The sequence below is a fragment of the Suricata suricatta genome, chromosome 1, assembly GCF_006229205.1.
Source record: "Suricata suricatta isolate VVHF042 chromosome 1, meerkat_22Aug2017_6uvM2_HiC, whole genome shotgun sequence".
Lineage (NCBI taxonomy): Eukaryota > Metazoa > Chordata > Mammalia > Carnivora > Herpestidae > Suricata > Suricata suricatta.
In genome coordinates this window covers 93,486,979-93,512,863 of record NC_043700.1, presented here as the reverse complement: position 1 = coordinate 93,512,863, position 25,885 = coordinate 93,486,979, and the positions used below count along the sequence as shown (strand labels likewise).

General features: G+C 34.3%; 1 protein-coding gene and 1 long non-coding RNA gene across 4 annotated transcripts in view; one reads left to right on the top strand and one right to left on the bottom strand.

Moving 5' to 3' along the window:
* Positions 1–22,274, top strand: part of FAT4 (FAT atypical cadherin 4) — a 168,842-nt gene extending 146,568 nt beyond the window's left edge. For both annotated transcript variants that reach the window (XM_029941196.1, XM_029941188.1), the window contains exons 11-17: positions 2,838–3,145; positions 7,642–7,727; positions 8,560–8,739; positions 11,683–11,807; positions 13,476–13,693; positions 17,974–18,235; positions 20,257–22,274. In XM_029941196.1, the coding sequence (XP_029797056.1) occupies positions 2,838–3,145; positions 7,642–7,727; positions 8,560–8,739; positions 11,683–11,807; positions 13,476–13,693; positions 17,974–18,235; positions 20,257–22,121 (3,044 nt within the window). In that variant the 3' untranslated portion in view covers positions 22,122–22,274. The remainder of the gene's footprint in view (positions 1–2,837; positions 3,146–7,641; positions 7,728–8,559; positions 8,740–11,682; positions 11,808–13,475; positions 13,694–17,973; positions 18,236–20,256) is intronic.
* On the bottom strand, positions 15,408–20,975 carry LOC115293417. 2 transcript variants are annotated; one of them, XR_003909503.1, is made up of 2 exons: positions 20,946–20,975; positions 15,408–15,578 (listed from the first exon to the last, which is right to left on the bottom strand). It is a non-coding gene; the product is annotated as an uncharacterized LOC115293417 (long non-coding RNA). The 2 variants fall into 2 exon arrangements; XR_003909504.1 differs by lacking the exon at positions 20,946–20,975 and adding an exon at positions 17,025–17,098.
* Positions 22,275–25,885: the final 3,611 nt, after the last annotated feature.

Here is a 25,885-nt window from a genome sequence, read left to right as displayed (position 1 = left end):
TTCTCTAGATAACCACAAGCAGGTTTCATGGTTTAACTGACATTTGGAATGAAAGATAAGGGGATTGGAATGGAAAGTGGAAAAAATGATTTTTAAGTGACTAAAGAAAGGTTTTTACAATTTTAGAGAGTCCACTGCATTTCAGTAGCAAATACAAAGATTTAAGAAAATTGATACCAAATAGAAACAAATTGTCGCTGCTGTGTAGCTGGTGTAACAATCACTGCCTATCGGGCAAAAGTGTTTGGGGTCCAAATGGGCCTTGCCCTCACCCTGCCTGAGGTTTCCACAGAAAGCAGACTCACGCAACAGTGTAAATAAAACAGAGACAGATAACCTATAGCTGGCAGCAAATCTCTCCTACTATTTCTTCCAGGGGCAAAACCCAAAAAACATCATTTAAATTTTGACATTGATAGTTGGCAACAGAAAACTTAGAAAAGAAAAGAAAACAGAAAAACTTGAAACAATAATACATGACTGGAGCCAAGAGAGATAGAATTAAAAGGATAAAGTATTTTCCTTTTCAAATTGAATGTGGGTGAACCATACAAATACAAATGACAGATGGAATTCCTCAAACAAATAGCTGGAGGTAGTTACACATGCATCCTATAAAACAACGTCTTAGCTGTAATTTTGAAATTGGGAAGAAGAATTGCACTGTTTACTTTCTCATCAGTGAAAGATTTGTTGTTTGGATTTTTAAAATTTTTTCAGATTTTTATTTTTTTAGATTGTGTTTTAGGAAAACATAAAGTGAGCAAGGTTTTATAAAGGAAGCCTGTATAATTATAATTTCCTATGTATGCACATACATGTATAACTGTCCACACACACAATATTCCTTATGGGAGTAATTTGAATAACTTCTCTTGAACTTTGTGTTTATTTTATTTTTTAACGTTTATTTATTTTTGAGAGAGACACAGAGTGTGAGCAGGAGAGGCATTTATTTTTATTTTTTAACGTTTATTTATTTTTGAGAGAGACACAGAGAGTGAGCAGGAGAGGGTCAGAGAAATAGGGAGACAGAATCTGAAGCAGGCGCCAGCCTCTGAGCTGTCAGTACAGAGCCTGACACGGGGCTCAAACCCATGAACCGTGGGAACCTGAGCTGAAGTTGGCTGCTTAACTGACTGAGCCACCAAGGAGCCCACAAACAGCATTTCATTTGGAGGGCTAGGTTAAAATCTGCATTAAATTTTATTTTGTTTAAAAAACAGGAATCTACCTTTCTCAAAGAAAAATATTCCATAAACAACTATTTTCCTGAATTAATTTGTGTCTAGTACCTATCAATAGAAATATAGGACATCTGTCCAGTATATATATTCTTTCTACATAAACTTATATTGAATTTTAAGCACAAGTTCATATCTTTATTAAAAATTAATTAGAAGAGGGCTGAAGAACACATAGTACAAATCTTTACTCAATAATCTATTTCATTTCTATGGTCCATCTTTACTTTTTCTTTTAACTTTGGTTACTCTTCCTGTATATATAAGTAAGGTGTATATATTTAATATAGTAAATGTACATTTAATATAAATAAAATTTAAAAATTTGTGTATCTATGTTATGTATATAATATAAATTATATAATAATAATATATCATATATTTATATGTAAATAAATGTATGAAATATGATGTATATAATATATATAATTTATATTTATGTTTGCTCTTTCTTTAACTTCAGTTAATGCTTAAAAATAACTCATATTCATATTTATTACACATTTATGATTATTACCTCAGCCTTGACAGAGAAGGAAAAGATAAACAACACCATTCTAGGCCATTTTAATTTAAAGAACATTTGGATATAAAATGTGGTGTAGTCAAAACAACTAGACAATCAGTAGATCTGGACCCAAAGTCCGGCTCTGTCTCCCATGGTTCTATGACCTCAGGCAAGTTTCAAATATGCTGTAAAATGAAGGCATTAGTTTCTTCTCGCCGAACAAGTCCCTGACTCTAAATTTAACACATTTACAAGAGATGTACAGCCAAAATTAAGGAATGGAACCTTTGCAAGTTAATAAGAATCATGAAGCATTGGCATGGGTTAATTTTCCAATCATTTGCTGCAGTCTACTAATATTTGTGGGAAAAGAATTTTGGCATAGCAGTGTAACATCAATAAAACTCATTTTTCAAATTTGAAAAAGAACCAGCGCAAACAAGTGGGGATGTTGGATTTCAGAAAAAAGCAGAAAGCTATTTTAAAGTAGTCTTTATAAGTCATACCCAAAGAACATATAAAACAAGAAAGGGATAAAAACTTAAGACAATTATTTTCTTTCCTAAAAGCAGTGATTCCTTAATCTTGTGGCTCTTGAAAATACCATGAGCACAGAGATTAATTTTTTTAAGGTCAAAACAAAATTTACCATCCTTAATTGAATTAAAATTGTTTTTAAGAATTATGTATATAAAGGAAGTATCTTGGTTGAAAATTACGGCGTATTAAAATTTTTAAAAAAGTTGACAAACTAATTTTGAAAGTTTTCCAGGAAAGAAATAGCTTCAGACATACTCCATTCCACTAATTCCAATTTTTAGAAATAGCACCTACTTAGGTATGTCTGATTTTTAAATTGGTCAAAGAGAAGCAAGTACAATAGTTTATCACCTCTTGTATGCTTTAATGATCATTGATTTGTTCTCTTTTAATTTAATTTAGACACTATTCTCTGGAGAATAATACAAAACAGGACTATTAAAAGCATGATTCATTATTGCATCTTAAAAATATGTTAACCAAAGTCATTTACTAAAAGTTCAATGGAATTTGATGTGTCAGTTTGTCAATTTTTTCATCTACAGGCGTCTTTGGAAAACACTGTGAGCTGAACAGTTATGGATTTGAGGAGCTGTCATACATGGAATTTCCCAGCTTGGACCCCAATAACAACTACATTTATGTCAAATTTGCAACTATTAAAAGTCATGCTTTACTGCTTTATAACTATGACAACCAGACAGGGGACCGGGCTGAGTTCTTGGCCCTTGAAATTGCTGAAGAAAGATTGAGATTCTCTTATAATTTAGGCAGTGGTACATATAAACTCACCACCATGAAGAAAGTGTCAGACGGACATTTTCACACTGTGATTGCCCGGAGAGCAGGAATGGTAAGACACCTCATTCTACGTTAAAACTTGTTTTATTGATGTACCTCAAGTCAGTGAAGCCTTCAAGTCACAGCATGAATTAAGGTGCAAATTTAACCAGTTTTGGTAAAAACTACAGCAGCAAATAGGTAATATCTTTCTTTTGCTCATGACAACTATACCTGTCACAAAAAGACACCTTGTCTCAAAAGCAGTAAAAGGATGCAAAGTAAACATTCTAATTCATAAACTATTCCATTTTATACATTTCCTATATATGTTTAAGGCCATGTCAGAACTCTACTTACAATGACTACCTTTGTAAGTATTCTTGTCATAACTGAAGAAACAATTTAAAAAAAATGAAAAAACTTTTCTACAAATAATTTACTGATAAAAGATGATGCTAACACATATTCCAAAACAGTCATGCATAAGCCTTACAGCACTTAGCTCCTCAATACCCTGTCATCGGTGAGTTCTTGACATGAGACTGCAATAAAATGAAGTTCTGTCTGCTGACTAGCTAAAGTATTTTCAAAATTACAAACTCAATAATATTCAAGATTTCCATATTATATTCCATTTATTTATATGTCTTCATGTTACAGTAAGATGGCATGCAGTTATTTAGTACTTGTGTTCATTAAACAAGTATTTTTTTATGTATAAAGGAAAATGCATGATGTACTTTCCCTATGGGTTGGAAGCCATTTGATATAGAGCAATATACCTGGAATGGAAAAGCATATATATATATATATGTATATATATATTCATATATATGAATATATATATATATTCATTTATTTACTTCCCAACTATCTCTCTCTTCACGGTTTCTCCCACTTTCAACGACTATCAAGGGTTTTGGAAAAAAGTAAATGCTAACAAAACTATTTTAAAATATTTTTGGATTTTATCATCAAACTTCTAAAATGATAACTACTCCTTAAAATTTACCATCTACCCTACAAAGAAATAAAACTAAAGATTGAATTCATATTTTAAAATGGAAATTAGGGGCACCTGGGTGACTCAATAGGTTAAGCATCTGACTTCAGCCAAGTCATGATCTCGTGGTTGTAAGTTGGAGCCCCACATCGGGCTCTCTGCTGTCTAGTGGGGAACCTGCTTTGGATCCTCTGTTCCCGCTCTCTCTACCCTTCCCTGCTTAGGCTCTCTCTCTCTCTCAAAAAAAAAAAAAACATTTAAAATAAAAATTAGCCAAAAGATGGGATGCCTGGGTGGCTCAGTCAGTTAAGCATCTGACTTCGGCTTAGGTGATCTCATGGTTTGTGGGTTCAAGCCCCCATTGGGATCTATGCTGACAGCTTCAGAGCCTGGAGCCTATTTCTGATTCTGTGTCTCTTTCTCTCTCTCTCCCCCCGCCCCCCTCACACTTGGTCTCTATCTCTTAAAAATGCATAAATGTTTAAAACTATGTATTTAAAAGTTAGCCAAAAGGGAAAATAAATGCTCTGAAATCATTTCTTAAATGAAGGAACTTGGGATCTAAATGATTATAGCTTTATCTCTCAGCTCTGTGACAATCTAGAAAACTATAAAAAATATAGTGAGTTATATAGTTTTCAAACTGATCAAATGAATCATATTTTTGTCTGATAACAGAAATTTTTTGACACTAAATTTTGGGAGCACTTTATACTGTTGGACTACATATAAGCAACTTGTAGAAAGAACATAGAAAATATTCTTACCTTGGTTTTGCTTTTTTTCTGTTTCACAGTTTGAAAAGAAAAAGTTTTGTGCCATGTCTAATTACAAATTTCATGAAGGCTTAAGACAGAAGTATTCTTATTATATTTAAATTTTTTTCTGACAAATATGGATAACAAACAGTCATTATCAAAGGACAAAATTTTCCATTTGTTTTTAGGACTACTTTAAAACCAGAAAGGTTTTTTTTGGTTTTGGTTTTCTTGTTTTTGTGGGTTTTTTGTTTGTTTGTTTTTATTTTAATGGCATCAGATACAATGGTTTTTCTCTCCTCCACTCTAATATAAGTTAGGAAAGAAGATTGTGAACAATTTTTTTAAATACAGACACATTTTCATAAAAGACAAAAAAAAAGTGATGGATCTAAAGATGATTTTATCAATGGCATTAAGGTTAGATGTTCAGATATTCATCGATTGATATCTCCATATTCATTGTGTTATATTCAGGGTTTTATCAGGTTAGTAGCTGTAGTTTATTAAAATATGAGAAAACAATAAAAGTATTAGTGAAAATTTATGAATCATTTAAATAATATCTTATATATTGTCTTTCATTTTCTTATGAACTTGGTGTTAATATTCTATAGCTATAACTTTTTATTATATTTAATTTATAAAATATTTACTTAAAAATTGCCCCTAATATTCTGAAAATTAGATCAAAACAAGAATAAAATTTAGTAACAGTAATTTATTTTTTAATGTGTATTTATTTATTTTTGAGAAAGAGCATAAGCAGGAGAGGGGCAGAGGGAGATACAGAATCCAAAGCAGGCTCCAGGCTCTGAGTTGTCAGCACAGAGCCCGATTTGGGGTTCAGATCCAGAATCCACAAGAAAGTGACCTGAGCTGAAGTCAGAACCTAAACTGACTGAGCCAGCCACACACCCCTAGTAACAGTAATTTAGATCATTAATATTCTAAAAATAATGTATTTAAAAATCTACTTGAGAGGTATTCATTTGAAGCCTCGATTTGATAATAATTCAAAATGGCTTTGTGTTTTGAAAAGGGGTTGGGCAGAAAATCAAAATTTGGTCTAAAATGGGAATTATATCTCCACATTTTGGTATTATTACAAAAATTAATATAAATTACATCTAAAATTTAATATGTTTTAACATATTTTATAGTTTTACTTATAAAATTTTAAGTATTTTATATATTTTCATATATTTGATATTAAATAGGTGCTTGATGAATGTTAGTCATCCTAAGTTTTCCAAACTATGGCTCCATACATCCTTTTGAGGTTAGAAAAAAATGTTTTAATCTCAATAAAGTTTTAATTATGAGTAGTGCCTAAAAAACCACACTGACTTCAGTGAATTCTAATAAAGGTATAACAAGCAAGTCTTGGAAATAATGCTTTTTTAGATTAGTAATAAGTTAGTATGCACATTCCTGCCTGAACTTTTTTAAAACAGCCTGATACCAAACTAGTGCACTCAGAGGAAGACCTTTAGGAGAATACAGATGTAGAAAATTCCAATATTGCTGATGATCCATTTGCTCTGGCATTATTGAAACAGACAGAATTAGAACAAGCATATGTAGTCTGGTATGGATATTGTATATTGGGGCTTACATTAGCCATGATGATTTCCTAATAATGACAGTACCCTAATGGGGCACAGCAGGGAGCACCTCACCCCAACTCTCCGAGCATATGTGAGATAACCACATTGTTAAGATGTTGTCAACATAGTTTGATGTAGAATAGGTGATTTTATTTGGTGACTTCCAAGGCTCCTTTAAATTTTATGAAGATTTAATTCTATCAAAAAAAGGAGAGAAGAAAAAAAAAAAGAGGTACTATGTGTATGCCAAAAAGGATAGAGAAAAAATTCTTTCAGTTCATTTGTAATATGTGGCCATCAAGTTTTAAATAATACCAAATGTGGGAAAAAATACCTTTGTCATTAATACTTCGGTCAGAGGAAAAAACTATCTTCCTATTTTAGAAAATATCCAAAATAAGCCCCCTACTAGATTTTGAATCTGTCATTTTCTGCAGTTCAAAGGGATTTTGTTAGAAACTGGCAAAATCATTAACTTCTCAGCTTTGAATCACTGAATAGACAGAATAGAAACATCTCAATTTACAGCACTACTGGTAGAAAAATTCAAAAGTGAGAGACATCACATTTCACTCTGAAGATTAAATTGCATAGGCTGCTATTCAAATAAAACTTCCTCTTAGACCTTCTTTCTTTGTGCTGTATCATGAAGCCTTTAGAAAATCAGAAAACTATATTAAGATTGATCAAAATATTATGCCATTATCTAAGGTGTTTTTTTTTCTTAGTTGAAGCATTCATAGATATCTATGTTATATTCTCTAGTTGAAAATATCAACTAGATAAAAGAGAACCCCAAACAGACTCTGCACCCTCAGCATGGAGCCCGACATGGGGCTCAAACTCACAAACTATGAGATTATGACCTGAGCAGAATCAAGAGCTGGACTGTCAACTGACTGAGCCACCCAGGTGCCCTATAGTTTTTCATTTATCAGCAAGGGGCCTGGTACAGATTTTCCAAAGTACATTCCCACTTTTTATATGTAATAATGTCACAGTTTTAGACACGTAAAGGAAATATGTGCCCAGAACTTGATATTGTAGTTGTATTATGTCATAATATACTAAGCCAAAATGTTATCACAACTTCAAAATCATGTCCACGTAGAAACAAGTACTGGGAAGTGTAGGCTGAAAAGGACAATAGGGACAGCAGAGCCCGAGATGAATGTTTCCTTCTCCTACTTTACAGGCAGCTTCCTTAACCGTGGACTCTTGTTCTGAGAACCAAGAACCAGGGTATTGCACTGTCAGTAATGTGGCAGTTTCGGATGACTGGTAAGTAAAATTGTTATTTTGATCTTACATAACTTGACCTTAAAAAGGAATACTACATTTAAAAGTAATTTTATTATGCTAAGTGCTATAAAAGTTTATAATGTTTTATTCTCTCCAAACTATTTTTATGCTGCAAAGAGTTAATAATTAGTGTACAAAATATGTAAATAGAGACATGCGATGGGAGAGATAAGGACAAACAGAGGAAGGAAAGACCACCAGAGCCTATACTCTCTGAGTAGACCATGAAATTGTTGCCTATGACCTGGGTCCTGCAAGGCTATACTAACAATCCCATTCTACGTCCTTTGAAAGTTCTATAACACGGTGATCCACAGTGCTTTTCAATGGCACCTCAGGATGAAACAGAATTATGCCATCTAAAATCTAAGTGATTTTAATAGAAATAGCAACAGAGAAAAATAAATATAAACACATCATCTACAGTATTGATTAACATATTGGCATTATTATTATCTTGTATGGAAGAAAAATATATAAACTAACATTAATATTAGAGTTGTCCCTATTTCTGCTGCTCTTTATCTTCACTCTGATAGTATGCTTCTTCTTGCTAATTCAGCATTGTTTTATATATCCCCTTTTCCTAACTGAAAATGTCACTTCCATAAGTTTTATTATTTTTTATACCTTGAAAACCTAATAATCCTGCAGAAATCTGTAAGAGGATATGCATCAATAGGTAATATTTTCCATTCAATTCTACACACTATAACATGCCGGAAAGTTCTATTTATTCTTTTTAAACCTAACATTCTACTGAAATCTATCATGTTGGAACTAATATACTTATCTTTGCTTTCTCATGTAGGACTCTTGATGTTCAGCCAAATCGAGTCACAGTTGGAGGTATCAGATCGCTAGATCCGATCCTCCAGAGGAGAGGACACGTGGAAAGCCATGATTTTGTTGGGTGTATAATGGAGTTTGCAGTCAATGGAAGGCCTCTAGAACCCAGCCAAGCTTTGGCAGCACAAGGCATCCTAGATCAGTATGATAATTTTATTTCTTACTATTTTAAATAAAAATGAACAAACTTTATGATAATTGAGCATCCAAAGCTGAAATTATTTGCCCAAAGTTCTAAAAGTATCAAATGTTTTACACTGTTTTGGATTTTAAATATTCATTTCATTTTATTATATATTTAATTATCTGCAGTTAATTTTTACAGTTCACACAAATATTACAAATTAATAATTTTAATTTAATTTAATTTAAGTATTTACTGCTTGGAATAAATGTGATATTTACTTAGAAGTTAACTCTTATTTTCTAAAGTCTAAGAAAAAAATATATGCATGTGTGATTATATATGCTTCACAAACAGTTGTGAAGATTATAATGACATGTAGGTGAATCACATAGAAATGTATCTGCCATATAATGATGTATAAATGTTAGTATAATGTATACAAAAACCTATTTGACATTAAATAGTTTCACATACAAACATATATTTTCAAAATATACCTAAGTACACTTTTAATAAGCAATAATTTGATTTTCCTGTATCTTTACTGGGTTTAGGTTCCCTGCAATGATTTTGGAATTGTGAAAATAACATACTTTATTTTAAAAATTATTCTTATTCATAATGAAAATGGGAAAACTCAGAAAAATATGAAGTATCCTATAAACGACTCAGAGACAAATCCTCTTAACTGTATCATCAAGTTCATGACTGCCTGCTATTCTGTCATATGAATGTGCCCTATTTTAACTATAATTATACACTTTACTGGTTTCTAGTTTTATTAATATATTAATCACCATATGGCCAACACTATTCTTAATATTTTTAGTTTATTTTAGCCTTTATAATCAATTTATGATATGGAGGATATTATTTTCTGAGCTACTCAGTTTTAAAAGCTTGCTCAAAGTCAATGAGCTGGTGAGTAGCAAAGCTAAATCTTGAACTAAGCCCTTGGGCTGAGGTTAGTTACAAATAAATGGACACGGCAGATTCTTGGTCTGGAGGAGTTTATTGTCGCTTCAAATTTGTGATTACTAATCTTTAATGCAGTCATGATTTTCTGTGACAACATACTCTATTCCCTAGTTTAATCATTTCCCCACTTTCTCAAGAACTTTCCTGCTTCTCCTTTTCACAGACCTCAAGCATTATTTCTGTACCATCTTTCCCAGCTAATGAATTTGCTTCCTAACTTGCTCAGAAAATGAAGCATCAAAAGAAAACTCCCAAAAGCTTGTTCCTCCAAATTAGCCCATGCATGTGTGCATCCCATGGTCTACATTGTATCCTATTATTATGGACAAACTGCTCCTATTCCCATAAAGATCAACCCCCTTTTATGTAATAGACTCAATCCTCTGAAACGTTCTAAAAACAATAGTCCAGCTGTCTCATTGGCATATCTTTCCTCATTTAAATCCATGCTGTTATTTCTCCCAATTTATTTTTGTAAAAACTTTATTAATGCCATTTTCCTTTCTCATTACCATGCTCTCTTTAAAAAATTGTTCTATCTTTGTCGAAGTGATCAATAACATTTGTGTTGCTAAAATCAATGGTCAGTTCTCATCTTCTCTGAGCTTCAACATTCATCACTTCTATTCTCTATAATTACCTTATTAGTTTGTCTATTAGTATATGGTACAATCTCGGTTTTCTACTCTGATTCTTTTTCTCATCTGCTTGACCTCTTCTCTTTGATATATATATTTATTCTTTAAATCATGCTTTATAGCCCTTGGTTTTAAGTACTAACTCTAAAACTGAGGACTCTTAAATGGTTATCTTCAACTTGGCCTCTCCTCTACACTTTAGACCCTTCTTTCTAATCAACTGTCCACCCAATATCCTATGTGTCTTTCTAACAAATATCTCAGACATGAGTTTAAAACCGAACTCCTGGCCTTTCTTCCCAATTCCTTCCAAATCTATTTCTTCCACAGTTTTCCCCGTCTTAAATAATGATAACTCAATCAGCCAAAACTGTTCAGCCAAAACTTCTAGACTTACCTTTGACTCTTCTCCTTCTGATGCACATCACGTCCAATCTACCAACAACCAGAATGACATTTAAAAACAGATGTTTGTTCTAACCCTGACTTAACAAGGCTTTCATGATCTAGCCTTTCTCTCCGTTTTTCTCATTGTATTTGCATATGCTTCTTTTTCTTGTTCATTCTGCTCCAACCATACCAGGGCCCTGTGTGTTCCTCAAACATACTGGGCATACTTTAACTTCAAGACTTTCTTACTTGCTGTTTCCTCTGCCCAGAGTGATCTACCAAATATTCTTTTCTCTCTGTTTGTTTCGATCTTTACAAAAAAGGGTCCCTTCCTTCACTAATTAATCTAGAGATTCAGCAACACCCTCTGCCCTTAAAAAAAAAAAACCTCTCAATACTCTATCTTAAATTTCCATAGAATTTTCCTTGTTCTAACATACTACACATTTACCTAATTTTTGTTTTATTTTGTTTTTTGACTGCCTCCTCCACAAGGAAAAATAAATACTCTGTGAACATGTGGATTTTTCAACACTTTACCCCCCTGCTCAGAACAGTATGCATGTAATTGACATATGGTAGGCATTCAAAAGACATCAGTTGATGAGTTGTCTAGAGGAGATGTTTAAGCAAATAAAAATGAGGCCCTTAATTACATTAACCAAAGGTGTCCTTCTCAAGTAAGAATTATTTTCAAGAAGAAATTATCACCTCTTTTTCTGTATTATGTAAGATGTCATTTGGTTTAATTTTCTCCTTTTTGAATGAGGCAGGTCCTGTGTTGCAGGACAGCTCCCAATTTGACCAGAAGTCCCAAATGTAGTTGTAACTTGAGTTCCAAGAAGTAACTGCATGAAACTAAACAAGTTAATAAAAGCTTATATCTAATTTTAACAAATCCCCCCACACTTTATTTTGTGCCTTATGACTCTTCATTATGATTTTATTTTAGATGTCCTAGACTAGAAGGGGCTTGTACTCACAGCCCCTGCCAACACGGTGGCACGTGTACGGATTACTGGTCCTGGCAGCAGTGTCGTTGTAAAGAAGGACTAACTGGGAAATACTGCGAGAAATGTATGCATGATGTTTTATCTTCCACTAGAAATTATAGTAATCCTGAAGAGTATAAATGTATGCACTTAGATATGTAATTGTATTCAAAGAATTTTTTTTCATTCTAAATGTTGAAAATAATAAATGGATAATAATAAATGGTGAAATATAATGGCATTTTCTATTTATTTTTTAACCTAAGGAAGAGTGATATTGTTTCAGAACATTTACTAAGTTGTTAATTTCTATTTTATGAATTTATGAATTTAGTGAAGCTAATTTATAGGAATTCTATACAATTACAAAGCCAAGGGCTATATTCATGTTTGGATTTAATATTATCTACCTTTAGGGAATATTCCTCCAGTAAATATTTTGTATGTGGTAGAAAAATATAAATAACAAATGCCTGAACACTGAGTTCAAAACATCATACAAGGGCAGCATAATCTATTATAATGAAGGATGATACTTGTATTTTAATTTACAATTATTGGAATTGATTTTGAGTCTTCCATTTTAAATTTTTGTATGGTTATTTGTTTTTTTAACCCTGATACTATTTTTGATAAGACATTAGAGGTGTTGAAGCCATCGTTAGAACATGGCATTCTCTAATTTCAAGCTGTACATCAAACTCACTAATCCTAATGGAGTTTCTTCTATAAAATTTACTTTATTGTCAAATATCTGGTTACAATTTAAACCATTGCAGCTATTTGACCACTTCTCAAGGAGTCTTGATTATATTATGAGAGGGAATAGAAATTCATGATCACATTAAGGATATACTCTAGTCAAACAGATCTTACTAGTAGAAGATAGAATTGTATTTAATCATTTCGGATAAAATCAAAACAAAAAATATGTTGTCAGATAACGTTTCTCTTTGTTTATTTGTTTTTTTTTTAAGCAATGAGTATTTATAAGTAGGAACCCAATTATACCTGGAATATGAAATGAGTTATTGACTTGAGATAAGCCTGAGGGTTTTTTTAATTGAGGTATAATTCACATATTATAAAATTTAGCTTTATAAATTATACTATTCAGTGCTGAAACCCTTTTGAGATCATTTGCTTTATGTCCTTTTTTTAAGCTATATTAACTGTTACTATAACAAACTTCTAAAGTTCAGTAGTATGAACATTTTACCAGAATATGAAAGATTACAATTATACATCATAGTTACACATAATGATAAATTAAATTAGACATGATTATGTGATGATTGCTAATAATAAAATTAGTATGAATATAAATATTTGGTTGTTCACTTCTTTGTCCAAATTTTTACACACTAGAGACTTATGATTATAAATCATTCAACTATGAAAACATATTCATTTTTGAATTTTGGAAATATATAAAGTAAAACTTATTATAAACACATTTTCAACTCCATATTTTTAACAGGTGAGTATGAATAGGTATTCATGATATATATCATATATCAAAATTTTAATAAATATTCCCCAAATGATAATGATTCTGATTTAGATTTAAACATTTGAAATTATCTAACACAGTAATTCACAAATAAAAATAATTTTTTTTCAAGAGGAGGATTGGGGAAGATTCCAGAAACCTGATATTTTATTGTCCTTTTTTATAATTTTTGTCACTTATAAAAACTTTTTAAGAAGCCAATGTATGCATTCATTTTTTCCTTTCTTCATTGGCTTTCAGCTATTACTCCTGACACTGCATTATCATTAGAAGGCAAAGGGCGCTTGGATTACCATATGAGTCAGAATGAGAAGCGAGAATATTTGTTAAGACAGAGCATACGAGGTGCCATGTTGGAGCCTTTTGGTGTGAACAGTCTGGAAATAAAATTCAGAACAAGAAGCGAGAATGGCATTTTAATCCATATCCAAGAAAGCAGCAATTATACTACTGTGAAGGTAAGATAAAAGCTAATGGTGACTTCATTTGATTAGACCGCCTGCTGTGTCATGGTTTAAATCACTTCGCCCATAATTTCTATCCTTTCTTTATAACCCATTAGAGTTCCGACTAATGCTGGGCACTATTCCAATATCATCTATCTTAACTATTCCCCAGGCATTGGCCAGAGTAACAAAGATCTGAATGGTTTGCTTTCTAAACACTTTTGTCTTGGTTTAAAGCCCACTGCTAGGTAGTCCAGTATAGAAAGAATTTGTTGCAATCTATTTTGTCAAATAAAAATTTATATTGCTTTTCTTTCTCTACTTTTAAACAAAGCCAAACAAAAAGATAATGTGTTTTTGAAATGAAAAAAATACTCCAAAAATTATTTCAAACACTGATATGTTTATATTAATTGGTGGGACTAGAATAATAAAAAACACTTTTTAAATTATCTGGCTTTATTTGGGGCATATAGTCAATTAACTACCTAGGTAAACCCTGTGAAATTAAATATCTTTGGAATTATTGTAACTTAAATTCCACCTGACTTCTCCAAATAATTTCTAAAAATCTTATTGTTAAACATTCTATTTTATGAGAACAATGTATTGATTTATCATTAAGCTTTTACATAATATTTTAACTATAAATGCGATGCTAAACAAGTGAATAATTTCTGAGGCTATGCATTTTCCTTCAGCTTTTAGCTCCTTAATTTCTAAGACTATTAGTCTGTTCTCTTTCCTACAAATAAGACTTCATCTTTAAAATGGTTAGTTTCTTTGGTTTAGTTATCCTGACTGACTTTGATTAATATCATTTTGATATTATAACTCCACTCATCATTTTATATGAATTTTGGTAAATTCTGAAGAAAATAAACCAAGAGATCTTGTATTATTTTCACCTACAAATTAATATTTTGAAAATTAGTAAAAGCTTAGTTTATGAAGAAAAAAAGCAATATACATAGAGAATTCCTAGGTTTAATTTACATATAATATTTAAAAATAAAAACAGACATTCACTTCTACATTTTAGCCTCTTTATTCTTAAAATTTCTCTCCATCTTAGTCAACTCTGGTTGTTATGTTGCATGTACATATCTTTAATATGTAGTACAAAAATCTTTTTAAAATTCTCCTAGTCCTCATTCCAGTTATTCCCAATTGTGGATGATTTTACACCTCCCCACCCCCCCAGGAGACATTTGACAATGTATGGAGGCATTTTTTATTGTCATGATAGGGAGGAGGTGATATCAGCATCTAGTACGTAGAGGTCAGATATGTCACTAAACATCCTACATTTCACCACAAAACAAAGAATGATCTAGTTTAAAATGTCAATAGGTCAGAGGTTGAAAAACTCCACTCTAATCTAGTACAAAAGAACATCTTCAGGTTTAAGTTTACCACCATATTGAAATAAGGAGTCTAGTTCAGAATTAATAAAGCTAATGCAAAAAGCACATATGTCATTATATTATGATTTTATTGGTGTTTATAATTTGTACTGGAAAGTGTATCAGAACCAAAGAAAGTAGAAGTAAAGAAGTAAAGCTTCACAGTCTACAAGAAACACTTTTTGTGTGTGTTGAGAGGCTTTGACATTGAGGTCTGTGTATTATCTGTTAAGCTGCATCCAAGTCCTCGTGCCATTTAAATGACATATGAAATATTTCTGTACATTATCTCTTTAAGCCAAGAGATACAAAATACAATGTGGTTGAAGAAATCAGAGACAGAATATATTTTTTTCATTAAGGAAGAAGCTGAATGTCAGGATCCATTTTTGTCACCATAAAATCTTGCATTTCCAACAAGACAGCAGCATGCAACTTCTCCAGATATTCTCATATTGGTAGCAGGCACTTAGAAAGAGACTTTTTTTTTCCTGAAGGAAAAGTAAATGCTAATGAATAAAAATAATGACTAATGCAGACCAAAATGCACATTTCTTTTGTATGAATATTTTGAAAAGCAGTGTTTCAGAGATTAAGGGGCTTGGCAGGTAAAGTAAGTAGATTAAAAAACCAGTGACTAAGGAGAACAAAATAGACAGGAGGAGAATGGCTGTTTTAAGTAAGCAGGCAAGTTATTCGGATGACAGGAATACGATCTACTTGCACAGGCTAGGAAGCTAGTCAGAAGGGACTATTACTTTTAATTTAGCTTATCGGTGACTAAGGCCCCTATTTTTTTTGCTTTCTTTCTTTTGCCCCACTTTCTGACAGTTTCTTTCTTTCTTCCTTTATTTCTTTTCTTTTCTTCCTTCATTTCTTCCTTCATTTTTTTCTTTCTTTCTTTCTCTTTCTCACTGTCTTTATTTCTTCATTCTCTGCATCAATCCATCTCTCTTTTCTCTCTCTCTTACGCACACACACAAAGACAGCTAGATGATATTTTTGAACATAGAAAAGAGAGTTGGGTAAATGAGATCTCTAATGGTTTGGGGGGAGAGTGTCCAGAGTGAGTAGCAATAGCAGTGTGAAGAGAAAGGAGAATATGCAAAATAGATAGAACCTGTTCAGATAAAAAAGAAGTTAGGTAGAGAGAATATTAGATAGAAAAACAAAAGGAAGCATACTCATGTCTAACTGTGTTGACAGTATATTGAAAGTGTTTCACAAATCTCCCTTCTTTTATTGCATATCTCCATATTTGGACTTCAGTAATAATGTCAGATTATGGACTCTATTTCTGTTCCAAATCAATCCTATTGTTTTGGTGTATAGGTTTTTTTGTTTGCGTTTATTTTTAAGAGGAGCTAGATATATTGTATAGAGTTGGGATGAGGGATTTGGGGCTCTAGATTAAAAATAAACCAATAAATCTTTGGATAAATAAAACCAAGCAAAATGAGCATAAAAAATGAGCATGATGTTTTGAAAGCTAGAAGGATACAAGAGTTGAGTAGAGCATTACTGGGGAGATGCAAAACATCAGGAAAGTTACAATGGACCCTTTCGTTCTTGTACACCCTACTCCATGGCGTATTCTAAAGACTTTCATCAGATTTGATGAAATAAAAGGATACTATAGCTTGAACAGGTAGGGGGGAAACACAGTGTGAGGAAGAAGCTCTTTTTAAGGTTTCTTTCCCAAAGGACTTTGGGGATCACCAATGATGGGTTGCTGTTTTCAATGTGTGCTTCATAAAACATCAACCACTTGATGAAATGTTATTGTCATTTAACCACAACTCTCTTTTCTTTTCCCATCTGAAATATGTGACCATCTAGAGAGATCCTTTTAATAAAATCTTACAATATGAGTAACGTATGTAAATGTGTTAGGCATATTTTCCACAAAGTAAAAATGAAATGATTTTTAGTTCTACCAGATGTGTTTGTTGTCTGTAGAAATAGCATTTGATCCAAGTGACAAAATCACTGATCCATCCATTCGTTCCTGTCATTTGATATACAGTGCCACTTCATCCCCTGGCCCAGGCACCAGCTCTGTCTGGCAGTGTGATGGGATTACGCTCTCTGAACCAAATGTTCATGTTGCCTCATAAATTATTTCGTTTTCTAAAGTGTCTTCTCAGAATACTGGAAACTTGGTAGCTGGAAACTGGAGTAAGAGCATCCTGTTACCCAATGTTCTGCTGGGCAAAGTCAAAGAAACCAAATATTCCTTAGATAAATTATAAAAGGCAGCCAAAGTGAAGACTTGCCCAGACACCTCATTATGAAGAATTCACTCATAATTTTCATCTCAATAAATGATAGAAACAATAGGCATGCTTTCCTCTAAAATTCCAGTGTGTAATAGATGATGGATAAAGGAGTTTCATTTTGTCTATTTTTCCAACTATGCTTCATTTTTTGCCTAAGCATTGATGCTTCTTTTTTATTCAAGTAGTTTTAACATTTTTTGATCAGTGTGGACCATATACAAAACCGATTATTTACATTTGTCACTGTGATTAAATCATAATTAAATTATAATTACCTTTAATATAATTTACTTATATTAAAATGGGTTTTAACTCTATTATTATCTCAGTTGTGTTCCAGAAAATAATTTAGACATCTTGCATCTTAAAGAATTAGGTATAAATATAATAACAACTTGAACACTATTGAAACTGTTAAATGTGAAGATACATGTTAACCTAAATTTATAGAGGAAGTATAAGTAAGTACACTGTGATATACCCAGACTCTTTCACTAGCTTGTTGGCTTTAAATTGATAAGGATTTTGAGGTTTTATTTCATTCTTATTCTATTTTTATTCAAGCACATCATAGCTTAATTGTACATTATTTTAATACATTTTACAGATTAAAAATGGCAAAGTACATTTTACATCAGATGCGGGAATTGCTGGGAAAGTGGAGAGAAATATTCCTGAAGTGTATGTTGCAGATGGCCACTGGCATACTTTTTTAATTGGAAAAAATGGAACAGCCACAGTACTGTCCATCGACAGAATATATAATAGAGATATAATCCATCCTACCCAGGATTTTGGTGGCCTCGATGTACTCACTATATCTCTTGGAGGAATCCCACCCAATCAAGCTCATCGAGATTCTCACACAGGTAAATGCTTGCGTTGAACAAAAGAAAAGTAGAATTATTCCTATAAAAGTAGTTGGACTTCTGATAATATCCATTATGACTATTCTGTCTCTCATAACTATCTTTAAGAAGTCTATAAATTGGCCATCACTTTACTTTATTTTAATCATTTACATTTGTTCTACCAAATTCATAAACCCATCCCATGGTGCTTCCCTTGTCCACCAAACATTTATTTGTCCATTCATTCATGTGTCCATTCACATGGCAGATATTACTGAGCTCTGTACTTGGCATTGGGAGTATAATGTTGGGCTAAATAAATAGCTACTCTCTTCATACAACACATGACCAAGTAAGGAAGACAACGTTAATTAAACCATTATACAAATAAATATGTTATTTTAGACTATGATAAAGAATGTGAAGAAGAAATATAGAATTCTAAGAGATTTCCAAAAATGAAGAAAGGGAAACTTCCATGGGAAACTGACTATTTGTACTTAAATCTGAACTATGAAGATGAAGATGGGAGAGTATAAAAGATTAATTTGTATTGATAGGAACTTAACAAAAAAGTAGATAAAGATCACAGAACTTGGCCTACTGGCACATTGGAGACTGATGTCAACCATTAATGGATGAAGTTGAAGAATGAAGCAGGGCCTCCTGCACAGACCAGGTTGCATTTTGGGGTTTACTCTCAGGAAAATGGGAAGTCACTAAAAAATTTATGTTAGGTGTGTCAAGATTAGATGGGTAGTGATATTAAAGATCTTTCAGGAGGCACCTGGGTGGCTCAGTCGGTTGAGCATCTGACTTCAACCCAGGTCATGATCTCACAGCTTGTGGGTTCGAGCCCCGCATCTGGTTCTGTGCTGACAGCTCAGAGCTTGGAGCTTGCTTTGGATTCTGTGTCACCCTCTCTCTCTACTCCTCCCCCTCACATTCTGTCTCTCTCTCTCTCTCGCTCTCTCTCTCTCTCAAGAATAAATAAACATTAAAATTAAAAAGAAAAGATCTTTCAGGTTACAACATGGAGAATGCATTGGTGGAGGACAGGAGTGGACTTGCATAAATTAGCTGGGATGATACTGCATGGCTCTAGGCAAGATACTGTGTCAGTGTTGACTAGTGTGGTGGCAGAGGAGTTTAGAGAGATGTGGATGGGGAAAAAACTTTCTGAGGAATTAAAGTAAACCAAACTGTTGATCATCATGGTGAAATTCAGGAAGGTTTCTGACCTGTCAACTAGAAGAAGGGCAGTGCCACTGAAAGAGGAAACTGCAGAGCAGTGGAGAGAGATGCCCGTCTACGGGAAATATTAAGATGGTGATTTGGGATACTTGGGGTTTGGACCACTTTTGAAGAAGACTTTTGGATAAATGGGCTATAATCAGGAGCAGATACCAGCTGGAACTACATATTAAGACTTAGCAGACTCAAGCAAGTAACTGACTTACTGGGTATGGATGTGATAACCTAACATGAAGCCATAGAGTAAATAGCCTGGAGCCTGGGATTCTCTCTCTCTCTCTCTCTCTCTCTCTCTCTCTCTCTCTCTCTCTGCCCCTCCTCTGTTTGCACTCTCTCTCTCTTTAAAAATATATTTTTTTAATTTTAAAAAATTAGGAGAGAGGCTATTAGTCTATTTTTGTTCTTTTTAAGTTTCTTAAATAAATGTTATTTCTATGTATGCAACATGATACATAGACTATAAAATTAAGACAAAGAGATAATAAATAAAAAGAGGGAGAAAAAAGAAAATCTAGTCTGTCTGAGTCATTTAAAATTTTTCAGGAAGAGTAATATCTGAGCAATTCTTTTCATACTTTTGTCATGGAAATGTTATACATCTTACTAAGTTATATAGTAAGACACACAAAGTCCATGACTTTGGACGGGGTCATGGCTCTGAGACTGTGGTTTCTAAGCCCTTGTGATGTGATTGTGAGTCTTCCTTTTATCAGAGTGCACTGGTGCAGCGTTTTAAATGCAGCACTTTCTCTAAAATGCCTTACTGCTCCTTCTCCCCCACACAGGTTTTGATGGCTGCATTGCCTCTATGCTGTATGGTGGAGAAAGTCTTCCTTTCAGTGGGAAGCATAGCTTGGCCTCCATCTCTAAGACGGACCCGTCAGTGAAGATTGGCTGTCGTGGCCCGAACATCTGTGCCAGCAATCCCTGCTGGGGCGACTTACTGTGCATTAATCAGTGGTATGCCTACAAGTGTGTTCCCCCTGGAGACTGCGCCTCTCACCCATGCCAGAATGGGGGCAGCTGCGAGCCAGGCCTGCACTCTGGCTTCACGTGCAGCTGCCCGGAGTCCCACACAGGGAGGACCTGTGAGACGGTGGTGGCCTGTCTTGGTGTCCTCTGTCCTCAGGGGAGAGTGTGCAAAGCAGGAAGCCCTGGAGGGCATGTCTGTGTCCTGAGTCAAGGTCCAGAAGAGATCTCCCTGCCTCTGTGGGCTGTGCCTGCCATCGTGGGCAGCTGTGCGACAGCCCTGGCCCTCCTGGTCCTGAGCCTGATTCTGTGTAACCAGTGCAGGGGGAAGAAGACCAAAGACCCCAAAGAGGAGAAGAAACCGAAGGAGAAGAAGAAGAAGGGAAGCGAGAATGTTGCTTTTGATGACCCAGACAATATCCCCCCCTATGGGGATGAGATGACTGTGAGGAAGCAGCCTGAGGGGAACCCTAAGCCCGATATCATTGAGCGGGAAAACCCCTACCTCATCTATGATGAGACTGATATTCCTCACGGCTCAGAAACCACCCCCAGTGCCCCTTTGGCTTCGCCGGAGCAGGAGATAGAGCATTATGACATCGACAACGCCAGCAGCATCGCTCCTTCAGACGCAGACATCATCCAACACTACAAGCAGTTCCGCAGCCACACACCCAAATTTTCTATCCAGAGGCACAGTCCCTTAGGCTTTGCGAGGCAATCCCCCATGCCCTTAGGAGCAAGCAGTTTGACTTACCAGCCTTCATACAGTCAGGGTTTGAGAACCAGCTCCCTGAGCCATTCAGCCTGCCCAACGCCCAATCCCCTGTCTCGACACAGCCCAGCCCCTTTCTCAAAGTCCTCTACTTTCTATAGGAACAGTCCTGCCAGGGAATTGCATCTTCCTATACGAGATGGAAATACTTTGGAAATGCATGGCGATACCTGCCAACCTGGCATTTTCAACTATGCCACGAGGCTAGGAAGGAGAAGTAAGAGTCCTCAGGCCATGACCTCTCATGGTTCTAGACCAGGGAGTCGCTTAAAGCAGCCAATTGGGCAGATTCCTCTGGAATCTTCCCCTCCGGTAGGACTCTCAATTGAAGAGGTAGAGAGGCTAAACACCCCTCGCCCTAGAAACCCAAGTATCTGCAGTGCAGATCATGGAAGGTCTTCTTCAGAAGAGGATTGCAGAAGGCCACTGTCCAGAACAAGGAACCCAGCAGATGGCATTCCAGCTCCAGAATCTTCTTCTGACAGTGACTCACATGAGTCTTTCACTTGCTCAGAGATGGAGTATGACAGGGAAAAGCCAATGGTATATACTTCCAGGATGCCCAAATTATCTCAAGTCAATGAATCTGATGCAGATGACGAAGATAATTATGGAACCAGATTGAAGCCTAGAAGATACCATGGCCGAAGGGCTGAGGGAGGACCTGGGAACACACAGGCAGCAACATCAGGGGTTGCTGACAACACACTGCCCTTGAAACTTGGGCAGCAAGCAGGGAACTTCAACTGGGACAACCTTTTGAACTGGGGCCCTGGGTTTGGCCATTATGTAGATGTTTTTAAAGATTTGGCATCTCTCCCAGAAAAAGCAGCAGCAAACGAAGAAGGCAAGAATGGGACAGCTAAGCCCGTCCCCAAAGACGGGGAGGCAGAGCAGTATGTGTGAACTTTATGTACTGGCGTTATAAAGACAGAAAAACAAGGACCACTCAAACCATGGAAGGTTGGCGGTTAAGGTGTGTTCCATTTGCAAGAGAGGCCAGTATGGACTGGTGTTGGAGGGAAACTTTAAAAAATAATAACCACAATGCTGCTGAAACAGACTCCAAACAAATCTTTAATTTAAATATGCTTGGTTGAATTTCTTTTTTCTGCATGCAGCGTATTTTGTAACTAGTCATGTGGCATGCAGCGTTTGGAAAGATTTTTCCTTATTTACCCATGTTTGATTTGTGATTTTAAAAATGAATACTGTTGCCATTGCAGAAATGAATTTGTGCTTTCACAGTGAGGTATGTGTATTGTTTCCATTGTGTTATCATCCTTATGTTTTGCATTGCAAGATCCGTGGGGTTGAACCAATTCTTGTAAAGTGTAGAAAAAGCCTTCCTCTCCTTGAATGAAAGACTAAGTATTAACACTTTCCAGAACTATAGATTCCATATTTGATGTTTCTCAGAAATGTCTGATATTTGAGTAGGTTTTACATGACAGTGGGTACTAAAATTAAGTCATTTTGTTCAGCACTTTAGAATTTTCTTACAAATTGTGTTAAAACTTCTGAATCTTTGTGTGTGTGTGTGTGAACAATTATGGTCTTCTGACTTTCATCAGGCTTCCACTAGGAACAAAATGACTGTGTATTATCCTCAGAACACTACTCCCTTCCTACCGAGGAATGATGTTCTCAGCAGCGCTTCTCAGAGACACTTTTAGAAGTTATTTATTGAAAAATGTTCTATGCTCTTAAATTTTTAATGAATTGACCTAAAAAAACAGCCTATGATTGGACTTACTTTTCAGTCATTTGATGTTTACCCCAAGTACCCAGCTTTTATAATTTATATAAGGTCAAATTTCAACTCTTCTTTCTTTCAGTCATTTTGTAGATCATTTTTTAATACCGTGTAAAAACTTTTTTTTACACCTAAGCTGTGTTTTTGATACTGATATTTTCCTATGCTGAAAAGTTTTCTTACTTTCAGGGAAGGTAAGAAAATACTTTTTTTACATTTGTTACTTATGTAACGTTCATATTTTTCACATTTTGATATTTGTAACATACTGTATGCTTTCTACTTGTAAATGCCAACAATAGAATTAAAATATTTATTTAAAATACTTTGCATTCATAGTGTATTTTATTCTTTCTATACTCTTTTACACCCAACCTGAATAATCTCTACTTATCAACAGGGGTATGGCAAAGTTGAACTATGAAAGAGAAGCATCATTTTCTTTAAAAAAAACCTGAGTATGGATAATTGCCAGAGCAGATATTTTAAGGTCACTTTAGTACATTCCTACCTGTCAGAGTTCTTGAAATTCCCTAGAGCCTAATGAGTCTAGACGAGGTTGGGTCTTTGGGGATCAAGTTTGTTATGAACCTGGTTTAAGCCTTCAGGCAATAAATGTTTGGAAGTCCGCAGCAGAGTCTGCTCACTGGAGGCTAGCTTTAGACCAGGCTTAGAGTTATAGGAACAGCAATGAATTAAAGCTAATTATGGAAAAATGTCTGGCTCTCATTTTCTCCAAGGACCCAGCCCCAAATTTTCTAAGTAGGATGGTGGGTAGGAAAAATGACACTGATATCTCTGCTGCACATACCTGTCTTTAATTTATTGATCACTCTGCTGAGTAAATTCTAAACACATTTTTACATGATATCCTGGCCAAGACAAACCTCTATTTTTAAATAGTCACTGAGAGTGAAACCATTCAGAGGAGACTAGTCCAGAACAAGATTCATTTGTGTATAAAGAATTGCATCTGAAATAATAGGATTTCTCCACATTGCCTTGCAATCTCAGAACTTTTTACAACTAAAGATCTGCCCCCATAATGAATATTTGTTCAGAATATTATTCTCCAATGTTGGCTCTGCTGTTTTGGGTATTTTAACAATATGTAAAAGTTTTTAGTGGATGAAGTCTGTAAATAATTTAGTAAGTATATTAATACCATAATAAATTAATACCAACAGACTGAGATACACGCCAGAATTATTTTGTCATTTAATAATGATGAGGTTTTTTTGTTTTGTTTTAGAATTAGAAACAAAATGTGGGTTTAATCGAAATTGTAACATTCCTGCAGTGTAGTTTAGAAATTGAGTGTAAGATGCTAATCTAATTTTCTTCATTTTTTTGTCACCTGTGATGAGCAAACATGTTTTAGTGTTTTTCTATGAATTTTGATATTATGAACCAAATATGTGCCAAATATGGGAATATGCTGACTGATTTGCATAACTCAAAACAGAATACTGTTTTTTTCAAGAAACTCTGAAGCAGCTTAAGATGTCCTCAAGATACAAATGCTATAATTGAGAACAGAGCTAAGAGCAGAAATGATAACCGTCATTATAGCTGAGGGTTAAGGGTCCAAACCTGATGGCAAGATCTTATACTCTAATCCTCTAAGAGTTCATTGTGAGATAGAGAATTATTATCCCCTTGGTTAACCAATCCCAGCTTAGGAATAAGATAGGATTTTTATACGAAAACTTCTTGTCTTTAGTTCCTCTTGGAAATCTTTTCCACTGAAGCAAGAATAATACTTGGAGCAAAACAAATCAGAAATTAATGGAATAAAAGTCTACTTGAAATTGAGTTTCGTACTTACTTTACTGAAACAGACAAGTGACAGAACATCCACTATGGTGGACCTGGGGAGGGATTATAGGCAAATTGACAAGGTAACACACTCCAAAATTAATGGTGAGTAGTGAACTGCATGTTCACGTATAAAATCATGACCTTAGAATTTTCTCAGCCCCTGCAATGGTTTATTGGATGGCCTGGATTACAGTCTTTGTATCTGGGCTCTTTCTGCATTTGTGTTGTGAAGAACAGCCCTTTCTTTCATGGCTGAAATGCACACTGAAAATGCCTCTGTGAGCATGAGCACTGTGTCAGGAGAAGCAGTGACCACACCCACAAGACCCATAGGTTTAGAGTAACAACACGACCTAGGTCTCTGTCACTTAGCTCTTACAGTTGCTGTTGTTTTTAAGGCTGTTTCTGGAAATTTCTAAATTGGGTGATATCTTCAATAGTTTATCAGATCAATTAAAATCATTTTAAGGAAATGAAAGGTCAAAAGGGCCTAGAACACAACTTTTCTTTTACATGCTGTTATCACAATGTTTACCAACATCAAGGTTGATGAGAAATATAACTGGCCCAAACCACTGGAAGTTATACCCTTTTAAGATATTTTATTTATAATAGAAAATAAAATATGTCATCATGTGATTTTAACATTGCATCTAAGAATGAAGCACTATTTTCATAAAAATGCTTTTTTTTATTTTTCTGAATTTAACATTATGGTATAATTAATCTGTAAAAAGTAAAAATGACTTCAAAAATTTGAATTGATAATGCAGTAATGCACTTTTTCCCTATTTTATTTTATGTTATAGATTTAATTTTAAAGGACTAACATTTCAAGATGACTGAATTTACTTTCCCCTAGGAAAACTAAGACTAGAGATAAAATACATTTTAGCATACATTTAAATGAAATAAAATACTAAATTCTGTAATTAATTTAGTAAATAATCCTTAAAGATATTTTGTGTGAAATGTCACCTCACTAGTAACACATATGGTTGCTACTACTGAGCCAAGCCAGTAGTTTTAACAGTTTATCAGTCCAAAAGTTATAGGCCAGTGTTATACATGAATCCAATATTTTCACTTATTT